The 19,624-nt window shown below is 41.6% G+C and overlaps 1 protein-coding gene and 1 long non-coding RNA gene across 3 annotated transcripts in view; one reads left to right on the forward strand and one right to left on the reverse strand.

Annotated features, from left to right (window-relative positions):
• Positions 1-3,386, forward strand: part of LOC140717307 (uncharacterized) — a 63,172-nt gene extending 59,786 nt beyond the window's left edge. Inside the window, exon 2 of the long non-coding RNA XR_012096511.1 lies at positions 1,972-3,386. This is a non-coding gene — a long non-coding RNA (uncharacterized lncRNA). The remainder of the gene's footprint in view (positions 1-1,971) is intronic.
• Positions 1-19,351, reverse strand: part of LOC140717305 (fibroblast growth factor 4B-like) — a 33,124-nt gene extending 13,773 nt beyond the window's left edge. Inside the window, exon 1 of one of the 2 annotated variants that reach the window (XM_073030763.1) lies at positions 19,184-19,351. In XM_073030763.1, coding sequence (XP_072886864.1) covers positions 19,184-19,277 — 94 coding nt within the window. In that variant the 5' untranslated portion in view covers positions 19,278-19,351. Of the gene's footprint in view, positions 1-19,089 lie in introns of both variants that reach the window. The other variant, XM_073030764.1, reaches the window with a different exon arrangement.
• Between the last annotated feature and the right edge of the window lie 273 nt (positions 19,352-19,624).

The raw sequence follows: 19,624 nt of genomic DNA on the forward strand, positions 1-19,624 counted from the left end.
TGCTCCACCATTCCATCGTGGTTGATTTATTTTCTCTTTCAACTTCATTCTTTTGCCTTCTCCCTGCAACCTTAGCGTGCTTGCTGATCAAGAACCTATCAACTTCCACTTTAAATATAGATAGATAGATACTTTATTGTTCCCAAAGGAAATTGCAGTGTCACAGTAACATTACAAGTGCACAGATATACAAATAATAGAAGAGAAGTAAGAAAGATTGAAAAAATAAGTTACTTCAAATAGTCTAACAGGAGGGGTTCATCACTTTTCCGGCTGTAGGTTGACCATTATAGAGCCTACCGGGCGAGGGTAAGAATGACCTCCTGTAGTGCTCTTTGGAGCAGCGCAGTTGTCTTAGTCTATTACTTAAATTGCTCCTCTGTCCAGCCAAGTTGGCATGCAGAGAGTGAGAAATGTTGTCCAGAATTGCCAGGATTTTCCATAGGGTCCTTTGTTCTACCACAGCCTCCAGTGTGTCCATATTGACTCCTATAATAGAGCCAGCCTTTCTAATCAGTTTATTGAGCCTGTTGACATCGCTCGTGTTGATGCACCACCACACGTAGGATTGTACTGGCAGCAACAGACAGGTAGAACGTGTGAAGGAGAGGCTTGCACACTCCAAAGGACCTCAGTCTCCTCAGGAAGTAAAGGTGACTCTGGCCCTTCCTGTATGCAGGCTCTGTGTTGGTGCTCCACTCAAACCTGTCATCTAGATGCACCTCCTGGTACTTGTAGGTCCTCACCACATCCATGTCCTCACCATCAACAGTAACATGAAGCTGTGCAGGCTTAGTCTTTCTACAGTCCATCACCGTCTCCTTTGTCTTACAGATGTTGAGCTGTAGATGATACAACTTGCACCATTTGACAAAGTCCTCCACAGGGCCCTGTATTCATCCTCACCCTATACACAATGACTTGGCCTGCACAGCCATTTGTGGCAGTGAATTCCACTGATTTGCCATCATCTAGCCAAAGAAATTCCAACTCATCTCTATTCTAGAGGACTATCCTTCTGTTCTGAGGCTATGCCCTCTGGTCCTAGATTCACCCATTATTGGCAACATGCTCTCTACGTCCACTCTATCTAGGCCTTTCAATATTTGTTAGGCTTTAGTGAGATGCCCCCTCACTGCCCCCGTTCTTCTGAACTCCAGCGAGTACAGGCCCAAACACACAACACCCTCCTCATACATTAACTCTTTCATTCTTAGGATAATTCTAGTAAACATCCACTGGGCTCTCTCCAATACCAGATATTCCTCTTTAGATAAGGGGCCCAAAACTGCTCACAATACTCCAAATGAGGTCTGACCTACGCCTTATAAAACCTCAGAATGACATCCTTGCTCTTATATATTCTAGACCTATTGGATGTTAACATTGCACTGACACATCCTGTAAGTTAACCTTTAGGAAACTATGAACCTTTGATTTCTGAATTCGGCCCCCATTTAGATAATAGTCCACACTTTTATTCCATCTAGCAAAGTGCATGACCATACACTTCCCTATACTGTGTTCTGTCTGTCGCTTCGTTGCCCATTCTCCTCATCTGTAAAAGTCTTAAATCTCCTCTGGACCCTGGACTCAAGGCTAACTATTGAGGCACTGAGCTGTACATGGTTTCAAGCCATAAGATTGAAATTGTGAGTGGGCCCTATGCTCAGTCTCACAATTCCATCAGACAGGATTTAGTCTCCATATATGGACACGTATTGCCCTCACAATACCTGCAGAACTAACTACTGCCACACCTCCCACTTATTCATGCTGGTCAATTGCTCCATAGTTGCCAGGGTTGCTGACCCTGGTAACTCCAGCATGAGGGTTATGCGTGGCTGTAATTGACCATCACTCAAGAAGAAGTTAAAATTTACATCCCATTGTAACTTTCCCATAACACAGATTTCCTGCTGACTGATCTGTTTATTTTACTGAAATCCGTTTGCCATTTTGTATTCCAAGGTTGACGAAGGCTCAGCAGAAACATCAGTCTTCCAGATGGAAACAGAACTCGGTAAAAAGGAACAAAAGCCACCCACAGAGTGGTGAACAAAGCACGTTCAAAAAATATTCAAAAGCTTTTCACCTCAGCTTCACAACCTATGAACTCTCTTCCAAAGACTCTACGACTCATGTTTTCAGTATTATTTATCTACCTATTTGTTTATCTATTATGCCTTTTGTCTTCTTTAGCTCATTGGTTGTTTGTCTGTCTTTGTGATAGTTTTTCATTGATTCTATCGTGTTTTTGTTCGAAGTTCAAAGTAAATTTATTATCAAAGTACATATATGTCACCACGTACAACCCTGAGATTCATTTTCCTGTGGGCATGCTCAATAAATCTATAGAATAATAACCATAATAGAAACAATGAAAGACTGCTTAACTTGGGTGTTCAACTATGAATGCCTGCAAGATAATGAATCTTATACTATATGGTGAGAATAAATTAACTTTGAGCTTTTGAACTTTGAACTGATATGGTCACTTGGAGTGGTATTAGAAATACTACATTATGAAATAATGTAAACCCTGACATAAATAGAGATCTACTGTACTTTTGGTGGAATTAGTATTATTCAAATAGAAACAGATAGAAAGTTGGCAAAACTTTAACTAAGATCAAAGCAGTGTGTCACACATTGAGGTGATTCACACCGCACAATCACTAATCCCTGAGCCCTGGTATATGATGTTCCAAAACTGCTAGCTTCTGTTACAAGCCTTCCAGTGTTGTCAACTTTCACTAATCAGAACTCTACTGATCATCGGCAGAAGTAGCTCAGACAGCGTTCGAGGAAAGGATCGCCAGACTGGGTAATAATTTGTTGCAACATCATGTGCAATACGAGTAAACACGAGAGATTCTGCAGATGTTGGAAATCCAGAGTAACACACACAATATGCTGAAGGAACTCAGCAGGTCAGGCAGCATCTGAAGTAATAAAGAGTCCACGTTTTGGGCTGAGACCCTTTAGAAGCAACAGAAGTATACTTTTTTTTTGAAATTACTATTTTAAAGATGCTTTCTGATCAATAAACCATTGCTGAAACATTACATTGCTATTTAGATAACAGTTAGATAACATAAGATTAGAGGTCATAGGTTAAGAGTGAAAGGTAAAACACACTAAGTGGCCACATTACTTAATGAGTGTACAATCATGATCTTCGACTGCTGTAGCCCATCTGTTCTGTATTTAATATTTAAATAATATTTGAGTAATCTTGTATATATATTGGCTGATTAACTATTCTTGTTTGTTTAAATAATTCATTACGAGTTATATGTATAAATACATGAATAGCATATGTCATGAGGCTACTGCGTGATACATGCCCGCCTTAGTTAAAGTAAACATGAAGTTGGACCTGCCCTCCCAGACTCCCGTGTCTTCCTTTGAATTAGTTTAAGGTTTTGACGATGCAAAACATAACACTATCCACTTCAAGGTTCAATGTGTTGTGCATTCACAGATGCTCTCCTGTTGTAACGCATGGTTATTTGAGTTACTATCATCTTCCTGTCAGGTTGAACCAGTCTGGCCATTATCCTCTGACCTCTCTCATTAACAAGGTGCTTTTGCCCACGGAACTGCCACTCACTGGACTTTTTTTTTGTTTATTGCACCATTCTCTGTAAACTGGAGACTCCTCTATATGAAAATCCCAGGAGATTAGCAGTTTCTGAGATACTCAAACCACCCCTTCTGGCACCAACAATCATTCCACAGTCAAAGTCGCTTATATCATATTTTGTCCCCATTCTAACGTTTGGTATGAACAACAAATGAACCTCTTGATCACATCTGCGTGCTTTTGTGTATTGAGTTGCTGCCAAGTGATTGGCTGATTAGATATTTGCATTACCTGAACAAAAAAAAACCTAATGAAGTGGTCACTAAGTGTATTTAATGGGAACCCAAGGAGGAACTTCTTCGCTCAGAGGCTGGTGCGAGCGTGGAACAAGATGCCAATGGAAGTCACGGATGCATGGCTGATTTCACCATTTAAGAGAATTTTGCATAAGCACATGGATTGGAAGGGTATAGAAGACAATGGTCCAGGTACAGGTCAATGGGGGCTAGACAGAATAATGGTTCAGCATGGATTAGATGGGCTGAAGGGCCAGTTTCTGTGCTGTGGTGTTCTATGACTCTATGACTGCATTTCATCCTACAAATAAAATTAAAATTAAAAACACCTACAGAAAACAGACATCAGAAATGACCTCCAGACCAGGGGATTAGCCAAGAGACAGGCTCATTTAGACTAAGTAATTTTACCTCATTCATTCATTAACTGATTACGGCTAAATCACATCACTAGAGGTCATTATAAACACAAGGGATCTGGCAGACGCTGGAAATCTTGAGCACCACACACAAAATGCTGGAGGAACTCAGAATGTCGGGCAGATTCCATGGAGGGAAATGAATAGTTGACATCTTGGGCTGAGACCCTTCAATAGGACTTAAAACAGGAGTGCCGATGAAGGCTCTTGGCCTGGAACGTCGACATTTCATTTCCCTCCATAGTTGCTGTCTGCCCGCTGAGTTCCTCAAGCACTTTGTGTGCGTTACTGCAAGCAACTTGTTTGATACTGTGAACAGGGGAACCCAGAGACATATTCTAGTTGGATGCAAACTTCTCCTAAATACTGAAATCGAACCCACATCCACCATTTCCCCTGGTAGTTCATTCCACACTCTCGCTAACCTCTGAATGAAGAAGTTCCCCGTCATGTTCCCCTTAAACATTTCGCCTTTCACCCTTCACTCGTGAACTTTAGTTCTAGTCTCACCCAATCTCGGTGCTTTCATTTACCCTATCAATACCCCTCATAATTTTGTGTACCCCTATCAAATCTTCCCTCATTCTCCTGCTCTCCAGGGAATAAAGATCTAACCTATTCAACTTTTTCGTGTAACTCCTTGAGTGAAAGTCCCAGCAGTTTACATTATAAATCAGATGCCTCCCTCATGCGTGGCTGACAACACCATAGACTGCTTCCTGTAAAGCAGGCGTTCCCAACCTTTTTTTATGCCATGGACCCCTATCATTAACCAAGGGGTCCATGGACCCCAGGTCAGGAACCCTTGCTGGAAGGAGTTGGATCTGTCCAAGAGAATTGTTGAAGCCCCACAGAAAGGTCTGACGTGAGGAGTATAGCTTTATTTAATTTTGCTTATTTTGTGTACTTTCTACCATAGCATCCCAACGTTTAGAGTTTCCATGGCTCCCTGTAACTAAAGGGGTTATCCAGCCAGGTTGGATTCAGGAACACACATCAGTACTGTTTCTCCTATCCATCTAACTTGGAACAAGCATCAACTAAAACTCGGTCAAACAGGCGTCGAGAACATCTGCCGAGGGTTGAAGACTCAGCCAGCTCCATCGTGGGCACTAGCCTGCCCACCATCAAGTTTATCTTTCAAATCATGATGCATCAAGAAGGCAGCATCCATCATTACGGACCGCCACCACCAGGAACGTGCCCTCTTCTCATTATTCCATCAGGGAGAGGTATAGGACCTGAAGATGCACACTTAACATTTTAGGAACAGCTTCTTCTCCACTGCTATCAGATTTCTGAAATGTCCATGAACACTACCTCACTCGTTTTTATAATTTATTTTTTATATTTCATTTTGTATGTATTACAGTGTACTGCTACCCCAAAACAGTGCATCTCATGACATACGAGAGTGATGATAAACCTGATTCTGATTCTGGTATTCAAAGGAGATAAAACCTCGATGTCTGCAGTCCCCAAGAGCAAGGATAAAAGACCCCCGTTCTTCCCAGGCCCGGATTCACTCCTTATCTCACCACAGGATCTGCTTCCTTCCATGTCTTGCTGCTCCAAACATTCCCCACCGGGAGTACACAAACGGAAACTTCGATGGTCTTTATGCTCACCAGTGCATAGATTGAACTGTTTAACACAGCCATGGGAGAAGGCATGATAGGGAACCTCCAGAGATAAAGATTAGCTTTATTTGTCACATGTATATTAAAAATAAACAGAGAAGTGCATCATTTTGCATTAAGGATGTACTGGGCACAGCTTCTAAGTGTCGCCACCAACATATCATGCCCATAACCTGCACATCTTTGAAATGTGGGAGGAAACCGGAGCACCTGGAGTAAACCCATGCAGATACGGGGAGAATGTACAAACTCCTTACAGACAGTAATGGGAATTGAACCCCAATCTTACAGATGCCACCCCATGGGATAGACTCCATAGGACACATCTATCTCTTATCGTGTTGGAAAGAAATATGGGGATGAGGAGAAATTCTGCTTGCCTGCACATTGCCGGATTTTTGAATCCTCTCCTGCATCTGTGAAAGTCCAATCATCGAGAGTAATAAAGGAAAGAGAGAGATGGCTTCTTGCGATGCACTGTGACTGAGCCAGGGACAAGTACGTGGATAAGGTAGACGATTTATTTTATTTTTTATCATTGTTTTTATATTTATTTTTGCACTACTTATTTAATTTAACTATTTTATATAAAGTAACTCACAGTTCTTTCCCCATCATTATGTACTGCATTGTATTGCTGCTGCGAAGCTAACAAATTTCACGACATATGTTGGTGATATTGAACCTGATTCTGGTGAATTGAATGATGGACCGATCTCACAGGGTCATGTAGCCAGCTCCATGTTTTTGATTCACATCACCCCAACTTCTTTCAAAGACAAAGGTGAGCTTTATTTGTCACATAAAGGTCGAAACATCTAGACACGGAGTGAAATGTGTCATTTGTGTCAAATCAAATCAGCGCAGGTTGGGCTAGGCATCACCACATTTTTGGTGCAAAACATAGCATGCCCATAGCTCACTAACAGTAACCTGTATGTCTTTTGGAATGTGGGGGGAAATTGGGAGTACTCGTAGGAAATCCACGTGGTCATGGGGAGAACATACAGGCTCCTGATAGACAGCGGAGAGAATTGAACCCCAATCTCTACAGCTGTCACCGTAAAGTGATTGTGTGCACCACTACGCTACATCCTCCATAATCTACTTGTCCCTTTCACAACATTGGTGTTTCACTCCACATTCTAACAGATTCCCATTCACACCATCTCTGAGTGAAGACGTTTCTCCTGAATTTCTCGTTGGATTTACTGTGCCTATCTCATATTCTTGACCTTTGCTTTTTGGATGTCTAAAAACAATTACAACTCTTCTGTGACCGTTCTAATGAAGCTCCTTCATAAAGTAAAAGGCCCCCAGTAGCTTACTAACCACAAAGCTTGCCACAAAGAAGATACCCAGCTTTGTTGCACCAACATGGGCAGAGCTGGGTAGTCAAAGATTCAGTAGGATTTAGATCAGTTGTACACTGGCATCGAGAAATTGAAGATGCATTTTAATCTGGGCAACTGTGAGGTATTGCGTTTGGGAGGTCAAAAGGAAGTACACAGTAAATGGCAGCGCTCCTAGAAGAATTGAAATGCAAAGGTTATCTTGGGATATGAATGCATAGTTCCCTCAAAGAGGCGGTACTGTTCTCCCTACCATTGAGCACATCTACAAGGAGAGCTGCCACAAAAACGAACAGCATCCACCATCAAGGTCCCCCACCATCCAGGCCATATTCCCTTCTCCTTGCTGCCATGGGTTGGAGGTACAGGAGCCTTAGGTCCCATACCACCCCAGGTTCAGGAACAGTTATTACCCCTCTGAACCATCAGGCTCTTGAACCATCGTGGATAACTTCATCCCCCTGAACTCAGAACTGGTTCCACAACCTACGCTTTCAAGGACTCTACAACTTGTGCTTAGTATTTTTTTGTATTTGCACAGTTTGTCGGTTTTTGTGTGTAGTTTTCCATTGATTTTATTGTATTTCTTTGTATCTACTATGAATGCCCGCAAGATAATGAATCTCAAGGTAGTATATGTGACATATAGGTGACTGTTTGTCCTTCGTATCCAACTCTGTGACAGTCAGATTTATGCAGTTCTGTTTTGTGTTCATATGACATATAGGTACTTCAATAATAAACTTACTTTCAACTTTTGAAGTGGTAAAGGTGTATGGAACTCTTGCCTTCATCAGTCAGGGCAATGAGTATGAGGTGTATAAAACTTTGGTTAGGCCGCCTCGATATTGCGTTCAGTTCTGGTGGCCGCATTACAGGAAGGATGTGGAGGGTTTGGAGAGAATACAGGTGAGGTTCACTGAAATGTTGTCTGGAGTGGAGAGAATTAGCTAGAAGGAGAGGTTGATTAAACTTGGGGTGAATAAACTTGGAGCATTGGAGCTTGAGGGGCGACCGTATAAAAGCATATAAAGTTATGAGAATTGTAGACAGGTTAGATAGTCCGAGTGGTTTCCTAGGGTGGAAATGATTAAATACTAAAGGGAATGGGTTTAAAGTGAGAGGGGCAAGATTAAAGGAGAAATACGATGTGTGCTGCTTTTACACAGTGCGGTAAGGTGCCTGGAATGTGCTTCTAGATCAGATAGAGGAAGCAGCATTTAGACAAACACATAAACAGGCAGGGAATGGGGCAGGTGTATGCAGACCATGTGTAGGCAGGTGGCAGTTTAGTATGGTCAGTGCAGGCATGATGGGCTGAATAACCTGCTCCTCTGCTGTTCTGTGTCCAATATTCTAACTTAAGTGGTGGTGGTGGGTGTGTGGAATGCACTACCAGCGACGGTGGTAGAGGTGGATACAATAGGGTCTTTTAAGCGACTCTTAGATAGGTACCTGGAGCTTAGAAAATTAGAGGGCTATGCCGTAGGGAAATTCTAGGCAGTTTCTAGAGTAGGTTACATGGTCGGCACAACATTGTGGGCCGAAGGGCCTGTAATGTGCAGTAGATTTCTATGTTTCTATGTCTATGATTTTTTAAAACAGAGAATTGCAGAAATTAATCCATCAGACTGGGACCATGAAGGCAGATTGAAAAAGCAAGCAGGAAATCATTAAGTAATACAGTTAAATAAATGTGCGAGATGGAATTAATTTGTGGGGGAGAAAGAGAGAAGCAAAAAAAAAGTTACTTACCTTGAGAATAATGTAACAGGAGTTGCTGAAGTAACCTATCCAATTTTTAATCCAGTGGATATTAAAATTAATCTCATCTTTCCTGCAATCATGTACTTTGAATCAGAAGGTGATTCATTGTCTGTTTATCCCACAGGAACTTAAGATAGACATATGGTTGAGGCAATAGTCAGAATGTATTAATAGGGTCGTCTTTACCTTGTATCTTTGGTTGTTTCAACAACTTTGCCTAGGGAACTCTGAATTAAACACCAGTGATGAAAACAATATTCCTGTAAGATTTGTACTTTAACGAATAAATTGCTATAGCAAAGTATTATCTGTGTAAGGATTTGGCAACTCACAGAGTCTCCAAAACAATAATGCCACATTCATTCATTAGAGGACATAAGACCATAAGACGTAGGAGCAGAATTAGGCCATTCAGCCCATCGAGTCTGCTCCAACATTCCATCATGCAGAGTAATAATCCCTTTCAACTCTATTTGCCTGACTCTTCCTCATAGCCTTTGATGCCCTGACATATCAAGAACCTACCAATCTCTGCTTTACTTATAACTCTGTGTTTGGATGGTGGTTTGGAACAGGGAATATCCGATTAGCTATCACCATTACTCTAAATACCATCGTTGGTACCGAGAACGGTCATAATCAAAGAACATATATGTCACCATTGAGATTCTTTTTCTTGCAGGCAATAGAATTTATGAAAAATTATACATAAATAATTTGGCATGGCACTGTCGCATAGTGTTTAGTTCAACTCTTTACAGTCAGGTGATCCGTGTTCAGTTCCTGCCACTATCCGTAAGGAGTCTGTACCTTCTCATGTGACCACATGGGTTTCTTCTGGGTGCTCCAGTTTCTTCCCACAGTCCAAAGACATACCGGTTGGTAGGTTAATTGGTCATTGTAAATTGTCATGCGATTCAGCTGGGATTGAATCAGAGGATTGCTGGTTGGCGAGGCTTGAAGGACTGGAAGGGTATATTCTGCGCTGTATGTCAATAAATAAAAGAAGTCTGACAAACAATTAATGTGTAAAAGAAAGAAAACTGTGCAAGTAATAAAAATAAATATTACTGAGAGCATGAGTTGTAGAGTTCTTGACAGCGAGTCTATTGGTTCTGGAGTAGTTCAGCGTTGAGATAAGTCGGTGGGGGGCATTACCAAAAGTTCAAGAAATCAGTGTTCATTTCATCAGCTTGGAGGCTAATTCATGCCATCAGGTTCAATTCCTCGAACTTCTGGTAATGCCTCCTCTTTCACCATTCCCCATTCCCATTTCTCTCTCTCACCTTATCTCCTTAACTGCCCATCACTACCCTCTGTTTCTCCTTCCCCCTTTTCTTTCTTCCATGGCCTTCTGCCCTCTCCTGTCAGATTCCCCCCTCTCCAGCCCTGTATCTCTTTCACCAATAAGCTTCCTAACACTTTACTTCACCAACAGCCCTGCTTCCAGTTTTACCTGTCACCTTGTGTTTCTTCCTCCCCTCACCCACCTTCTTACTCTGACTCCTCATCATTTTTTCTTCATTCCAGATGAAGGGTCTCGGCCCGAAACGTTGACAGTATTCTTTTCCATAGATTCTGCCTGGCCTGCTGAGTTCCTCCAGCATTTTGTGTGTGCTACTCCAAAAATTATTATCCAACCAGCAGTTGTAGATTATCATTCACCGGAGGTACAGAATTGTAATTTCTTCCATCAAATTATGAGATGCTACAAAATGACTTAATTTCACAACATATATCAGTGATTATGATACTGAGGCAACACACACAAAATGCTGGAGGGACTCAGCAAGGCAGGCAGCATCCATGGAGGGGGATAAAGAGTTGACATTTCAGGGTGAGACCCACCATCAGGACTGAATCTAAATCCGATTCTGATTCTGAAATTACCCCAGTTGAAGTTCTTGACCTTAAGAGTGCGTCATAAAACTCACCACCACAAATTCAATCAACTTGGGTTCCTTAATCATATTATCAAAACACGCTAGCTACAAGGCAGGTGACCACGTCTACAGAGTCACGTACTTAGTCACAAGGCTTGAATAAGCCTACAACTTCAGTGTCCCAAGTGTTTTAATGAGATATATAAAGCATAGACATTAGTTAAAACCTACGCAATGGTACAATTATCCATTATTCCAATTAGCCTAAAACATACTGGAATCAAAGAACAGAAGGTGCAGCAAGGCATCATGCCTGCAATAGAACGCTAAACCATCAAAGCGACAAATACATTAGTGGTACAGCCCCTTAACAATTACAAAGGCATTGTGTGCCTATGACTCTATACCATTTAAGAAATGTTTGGATAGCTACATGGATGGAAGGGGTATGGATGACTATGGCCCAGGTACAGGTCGATGGAAACAGGCAGAATAATAGTTCAGCACAGACCAGATGGGCCAAAGGGTCTATTTCTGTGCTGTAATGCTCTGTGACTCTACGATGTGAAGAACGGATTTGAGAGGCGCACGGAGAATAGCAATGAGAATTGTGGCAGCTGCAGTACATGGATCTGTAGAGAGAGAGAGAGATTTGAACAGGGTGACTGGTTGGGGCACGGATATTTCCACTGAGGTATATTCAACACCAGTGAAATAAACCCAGAGTTTCCCTTTTCTCTTCAGCTCAATTAGAGGAGCTTCCTTCAAAGTCAAAGTAAATTTATGTAAAGTATATGTTAACATGTACTACCTTAAGATACATTTTCACGCAGGCATTTAAAGGCAATAGAATTTCTGAAAATCTGTATATAAACAAAGACTGACAATCAATGTGTAAAAGAAGAAAAAAATATGTAAATATTAAAAATAAATATCACTGAGAATATGATTTGTAGAATCCTTGACAATGAGTCTGTAGGTTGAGGAATCCATTCAGAGTTGAGGTGAGTGAAGTTATCCACGCTGGTTCAGGATCTCGATGGTTGTAGGGTAATAACTGTTCCTGATCCTGGTGGTGTAGGGCCTAAAGCTCCTGTGCCTCCTGCCCGATGGTGATAGTAAGAAGTACAGGAGCCTTAGGTCCCACACTACTGGATTCAGGAACAATTATTAATTTACAACCATTAGGCTCCTGAACTGGATTACGAAAGTCAACTCTAGTCCAGGTAGTGGTCACTAATAATTGTTCAATCATTCACTGTAATGAATTTTCACAAGTTCAGGTACAAAGCTGTGAGGGAAAGTCAAATGCTCTGTGCTGCCTCATAGAAACAACTCTCTCTCGGATCTTGGACATCACCATTTGCCTTTCAGCCTTATCTATGCTGAGAAGCTTTACTGTGTTTACTCTCTGGCTTCCTTATTTACTCTAATAGCAAAAGAGGCCATTCAGCCCACCACATTCATGCTGAGACATGGCAGAATCATTAAATCCATTCTCTCCCTCACGTAAGCCCATCAACTCCCCTTCAATTCTTTTGCCATTCAGCTACACTAAAGAGCCATTTACGGTAACCAATTCTCCGAACAATCCTTTGAGATATGGGAGGAAACCCTACTCCATGTTGACCATTCTGTTCTATAGAGAACAGAAAATCTATACTATTGTATTCCTTTGTTCTACTGTGAATGCCTGCACGAAAATGAATCTCGGGGTAGTATATGGTGACATATACAGTACTGTGAAAGTGTCTTAGGCACTTATATATAGCTAGGGTGCCTAAGACTTTTGCTCAGTACTGTAGTAATTTTAGGCATTGTACTGTACTGCTGCTGCAAAAAACCCCCCAAATTTCATGACATATGTGAGTGATGATAAACCTGATTCTGATCTGAGTCTCTATTGTGGACTGAGATTGGGAAGGGGCAAAGAAGGGGGAATCATGTTTAGGAAAAGGGGAGCGGGGAGAGCCAGAGAGACATTCCGTAATGATCAATAAACCATTGTTTGGAATCAGATGACGTTGCCTGGTGTTTCAGGGCTGGCTGCACTCGTGCCACCCCCAACCCATGGCACTTCCCTGCCACCAGTCCTGCACCCCTCCCACAGCGCTCCACTCTTGCCATCCCCAACATCCTTTGCTCCTGACAGATTTACAAACTCACTCTCTGCTCCACATTGACAAATACAGTATTGTGCAAAAGTGTTTGGCACCCTAGCTATCTATATATATGTATGTATGTATGTATGTATGTAATGTATGTATGTATGTAATGTATGTATGTATGTATGTATGTATGTATGTATGTATGTATGTATGTATGTATGTATGTGCCTATATATCAGGGGTTGATACTGAGCCTAGGTCAAAGGAAATGTAAGGTAGCAGCTTTGCTAGTACCACTGTGGTGCCCTTTTTCCCGTTCAACTGAATAGTGTGCTGAACTCCTTCAAAGGAGAGATGAGAGTTTCCTACGTTGGCTTTAGAATGGAGTCACGTGTAGGCCAGTCTGGATAGACAGTGCACTTTTCCACCCTTAAAAGGCTTTGGGGGAACCCATTTTATTCAGGGTCGTACTTACAATATCAGCTCTTTATTTCACAGAAACACTGAAACATAGAAATCGGCAGCACATTGCAGGCCCTTCAGCCCACATGTAACCTACTTTGGAAACTGCCTAGAATTTCCCTACAGCATAACCCTCTATTTTTCTAAGCTCCATATACCTATCTAAGAGTCTCTTAAAATGCCCTATTGTATCCAATTCTACCACCTTCGCTGGCAGTGCATTCCATGCACCCACCACTGTCTGTGTGAAAACTTACCCCTGACGTCCCCCTTGCAGCTACTTCTAAGCACCTTAAGACTATGCCCCCTCATGTTAGCCATTACAACCTTGGGAAAAAGCCTCTGACTATCCACATGATCAATGCCTCTCATCATCTTATACACCTCTATCAGGTCACCTCTCATCCTCCATCACTCAAAGGAGAAAAGACCGAGTTCACTCAACCTGTTCTCATAAGGCATGTTCTCCAATCTAGGCAACATCCTGGTAAATCTCCTCTGCACTCTCTATAATTTCCACATCCTTCCTGTAGTGAGGAGACCAGAAATGAACACAGTACTCCAAGTGGGGTCTAACTAAGGTCTTATATAGTTGTAACATTACCTCATGGCTCTTGAACTCAATCCCGTTGTTGATGAAAGCCAACACGCTATTTCCTGATGTTTTAATGAACCCCACCTGCTGAAACTGGCTTACAGGGATTTGAACTCATATTCTCTGTCTTATTGATCTAGGCCTCTGGTGCAGCAACCCAGAGGTGCTGGTTACTGGGTGTCAACAAGGCTGAGTTGGGTCAACAGTTCTGGGCCTCTTATCTAAGAAAAGATGTGGAAGGGGTCCAGAGGAAGTTCACGAAGATGATCCTGGGAATGAAACAGTTAAGGTATGAGGAGCATTTGAAGGCTCAGGGCCTGTACTCACTGGAGTTTTGAAGAATGATAGCCGATCTCATTGGAAATAATAGAGTAGATGAGAACTTCATTGTCATTACTCAAGACAATGAGATTACAGTGCCTCTGCAATCCATGCAAAATAGATTTTACTATGCATGTGGAACAGCTTAATTTTTTAAAATCCCATATTTACATGCAATAAATGATGTCAAGAAGGCATAACACTCAAAGGCCATCGGTAAGCCAGGGTGTAGCTTTATTCATTTGCACAACAAGCTTCAGGAACAAGATGTTTCTCAGTCTAATTGTCTAAACCTATTGAATATCGAAATGCCCAGACAGAGTTGACGTGGAGAGGATGTTTCCCATAGTGGAAGGGTCTAGGGATAAAGGGCACAGCCTCGGAATTGAACAACTCTTTGGAACAGAGGTGAGGAGGAATTACTTTAGCCAGAGAGTATTGAATCTGTGGAAGCCAAGTCGTTGGGTATATTTAAAGTGGTGGTACATAGGTTCCTGATTAGAAAGGGCATCAAAGGTTATGGAGAGAAGGGAGGAGAATGGAGTTTGAGAGGGATGATAAATCAGCCAGGATAGAATGGTGGAGTGGGCTGAATGGCCTAATTCTGCTCTTAAGTCTCATGGAGGCCCTCCTGTTCCTTAGCTACTGAAACCCCTCCTGATAGAGCAGCACAGAAAGATATTCTAGGCTAATATTTTAATTCTGAGGGAGCACTACGTGTTTGGTGAACTTTAGTCATGAGTAAGAGCTCAGAGCAAGGCACAGTCTGTTCCTTGAAGAGGATATAAAAGACAAATCTATTTTGAAACAGGACAATAGAGATATTTCCAAAGCACTGACCAATATTTAAAGTCATAGAGTCATGCAGCACAGAGTACAGGCAATTCAACCCTATTATATTTGCCCAACCCATGATTCCAATCCATTAATCTCATTTGCTCACTTTTAGCTCATGTCTTCAAAACCTTGTCCGTACATGTGGCTGCCTTTTAAATGTTGAAAGTTCAAAGTCAGAAGTAAATTATCAAAGTACTTATACTATTTACTTGCAGGCATTTACAGTAGAGCAAAGAAATACAATAGAATACATGAAAAGCTATATGCAAATAATGACAACCAATGTGCAAAAGAAGTCAAACTACAAATACAAAAAAACTAATAATAATAAACAGTAAATAAATAATATTGAGAACAAGAGTTGTAGAGTCCCTGAAAGTGAGTCCATAAATTTTGAAACCATTTGTGGAGTCTGTTCAGTGTTGAGGTGAGTGAAGTGATCTGCGCTGGTTCAGGAGCCTGATGGTTGAATGGTAATAACTGTTCCTGAATGTTGTTAATGTACCGACCTCAAGCACTTCCTCAGGCAGCTCATTCCACATATTGACCGCACTCTGGCTGAACAAGTTGTCCCTCGGGTTTTTAAAGATAAGATCGGCTTTATTCGTCATAGACACATTGAAACATATAGTGAAATGTGCCTTTTGCATCAAATCAAGTCAGCGGGGATTATGCTGGGCAGCCTTTTCGTGGCCTTGCGTACGTCTGCACTGCACATTTTCTGTAAGTTTATTCTGCATTCAGTTGCTGCTTTCCCTTGTTTTACCCCAATGTACTGATGTGATGAAATGATCTACAAATATGACATACAAAGCAAAGCTTCTCACTCTAAGACATGTGATGATAAATCAATGACCAATTCTCAATAAACACTATTCAAAGATACTCCACCTGCCCTTCAACACTGTTGTTTGTGAGAACTTGCTGTTTGTCAATCAGTTGTTGTTTCCTATGTAGCAACAGTGATTCCTTTAGTTCCCTACACTCAGTGGCCACTTTATTAGGGACAGCTAATACACCTGCTCGTTAATGCAAATATCTAATCAGCCAATCATGTGGCAGCAACTCAGTGCATAGAAGCATGCAGACATGGTCAAGAGGCTCAGTTGTTGCTCAGACTAAACTTCAGAATGGGGAAAGGAATGTGACCGTGGAATGATTGTTGGTGCCAGATGGGGTGGTTTGAGTATCTCAGAAACTGCTGATCTCCTGGGAATTGCACATAACACAGTCTTTGTAGTTTACCGAGAATGGTGCAAAAAATTAAGAAGTAAACGCTAAGTGAGGGCCTTGTTGATGATAGAGGACAGAGGAGAATGGCCACACTGGTTCAAGCTGACAAGAAAGTATTAGTAACTCAAATAACTACATGTTACAACGGTGGAGAGGAGCATCTGTAAATGCACAGTACACTGAACCTTGAAGTGGATGGGCTACAACAGCAGAAGACCATGAATATACATTGTGGTCACTTTATTACGTATAGGAGGTACCTAATAAAGTGGCCAATGTGTGCATGTTGCTACAATGTTTCCTTTTGCTTCCTGTGTTGCAACAGTAGCCACTCCTCATTGGCTGTAAGCTGAGGGACACCATTGTGGCGTTGCGGTTAGCATGATGCGACTACAGCCCGGCGTCCTCTGAACGACCTCCCCGTGGAATGAGTGGGTTTTTTTCCAGATCCTCCAGTTTCCTTCCACAATCCAAAGACATGCCGGGTAGGTTAATTAGTCACCGTAAATTGTCCCATGATTAGGTTTGGGTTAAATCGGATTTGTCAGAGGTTGCTAGGTGGTGCGGTTTGAAGGACTGAGAGAGCTTTGTATCTCTAAGTAAAAATAAATAAATAAAAACAGGACGTTCTGCAAGGGATGTGAAAGGCGCTATAGAATTGTAATTCTTCAGTAACATAACCACAGCCCAATACTTACCTCTTGATATTCTTAAAGACATTTGGGTAGGTACATGCATAGGAAGGGATTAGAAGGATATCGGCCAAAAATAGTTAAATCAAATTCATGATTAATTATTATTCAACCACACATGAATACAGCCGACTGAAACAGCGTTCCGCTGGGGCCAAGGTGCCAAATGTACACAGCACGTTCAAAATAGCGGGCAAAGGAAAATGGTCATGCAAAAAAAAAAATTATATAGTCCAAGACCCTGAGCAACATGCCCCACAGATTGATTGTAGGATTCCTGGCCTTGCTTGATGGGAGCGCGAATGAGTTGGGCCGAGGGTCCTGTTTCCGTGCTGTATTAGTCGGCGACTCTATGACTTTAATTTTCATTTGCATTCCTTAATGTTCTCAACAGAGATTGTAAATAAGCACGTGTCAGGCATTCAGTTTCAATTTTTAACTGGAAAGGATGTTAGAAGTTAAGTAATCACCGCAAATTGTTTCCTGCATGTTTTACCGTCTGCACATTTACTGAAGGAATATTTGTTCCGCAAGATCAGGATTGCATACACAAACAATAGAAGCGAGAGGGTCATTCCGGGGGGGGGGGGGGGGGGGGGGCTACCAAGCTTTTTGCTCCCTTTTTGGTTACTTATTTCTTATTGTAAAATACAGCAATTTTTTTTTCATCTATTGCACTGTACTGCTGCTGCAAACCAACAAATTCCACGACATCACGTCAGTGATAATAAACTTGCTTCTGATTCCGAAAAACTATTTTGCTGTAAAAGGTAGCTAAAATATGAAACTCCAGAGGGTCTTGCATGCATTGCAAACTAAAGTAGACTTTTGCAGACAATCTACTCCTCAAAGCTGACAGTATATACATGCACACATAATTCGGTGGTGAAGGAGGCTACTTGTAACTTTGCTTACAGCCATGCTGTAGCACATGCGGTCTATTTTTGACCAAGCATTTTAAAGGGTGGAGGCTTGGCATTGGTGGGTGGAGACGTGAAGGTGGGAGAGTCTGGTCTAAAATAAAACAGGGCTTGAAATACAAGGGAAATGCGTTGACCACTGCCCCGGATTACTTCTAGCATCAGCTGATCTTGTACTTCAGCCAAGATGCAGTAATCCTTATTTGAAAGTCCACCCCTGTCCAAATATACTCAGTCTCCTTTAATTAAACCATCATTATCAATGATTCAAAAATGACAGGTGCAGAATTATTCACAGTGAATGCCAGAACACCTCTACCTTGAAACACAAAGACAAACTGGCATTCTTTACTCTCATTTTTGCAGTATCCGCTTTGTCCGCAACATGTTTTTAACCATTTGTGGTGTGTTCGGCAATTGAAATCTTTTTGTATTTTAAAAAATACAAGTTAGCCAGTATCTTGGTCCCACAGACCTCTCTCCCGCCCGCTTTGCAACATCAGGTAATTGTTAAGTAAATGTTTATATTACACCATTTAACATAAACACATAAGATTTCAATGCTGGTGCGGATGAGTCAGGAGCTTAAACACATTCACAATCACAGTGCAAAACATTATAAATTCCATAAGGCCAGTTGCATTCAAGTCATGTTTTTAAATAAGGAAGCAATTGTGCTGCAGTAATTGACTATTCTATTCAACGGAATTTAACACATTTAATAACATTCTGGACAGCCCTTTAGAGAAATTACTTCTTGTTGAAAGATTGTGGGATTCATTTAGGATGAGGCCAGGATAATTTCCTATTGATTTTCTAAGGTCAATAAAGAGAGATATTGCTTCCTTAAATCTTGCATAAGGTACCTGTACATTTAAGCACCACAGAGTGAATCTCTTGCCTGAGTAAGTGCCCGTCTATAAAAGATACAAACAGAAACTGGAATAAAACCAAGAAAAGCTGCTGACAACCTACTGTACTGGTTTTCAGGGTGTGCTCCACTAATTTGTCCATCTGTCGTGATTTGAAGATGAAACCCGATGCCAACATTGCAATAAAGCCTCCTCACTCTCTTGATTCCTGTGAAATAGTCCCTGTCCCAGCCGAGGTCTAATTTCCTCCCAGAGATCGGATGCAAGGATCTGGAAAGGAGAGTCTCCCATCTCCCTTCCAAGCTCCCTCTTGCTTTCGTTGCTATTGGAGCTGGGCAGGCTATCCCAGTTAGAAGGCCGAGCAGAACAACCAGCCAGGTCCAGTGGAGAGGAGCCTGGTGGAACATTCTAATCAACTTAAACCGACACGTGGGTAAGGAATTGATGGACTAAAAATAACCGAGCTTCTAGATTTTCAGTCCAATGTCTGTCAGGGCTCTCTTTATTTTTGGAGCCTGCCTAAAGTACTGCTGACACATACAAAATCCAAGGAGAATATTAAATAAAACACCTTTAACACAATCAATATTTTTTTTGGTGTGTAAACTTGGTGGCCAATAGGTTTCACTTTTAATCCG

This window comes from Hemitrygon akajei, chromosome 27, assembly GCF_048418815.1.
Source record: "Hemitrygon akajei chromosome 27, sHemAka1.3, whole genome shotgun sequence".
In the NCBI taxonomy this organism is placed as follows: Eukaryota; Metazoa; Chordata; class Chondrichthyes; order Myliobatiformes; family Dasyatidae; genus Hemitrygon; species Hemitrygon akajei.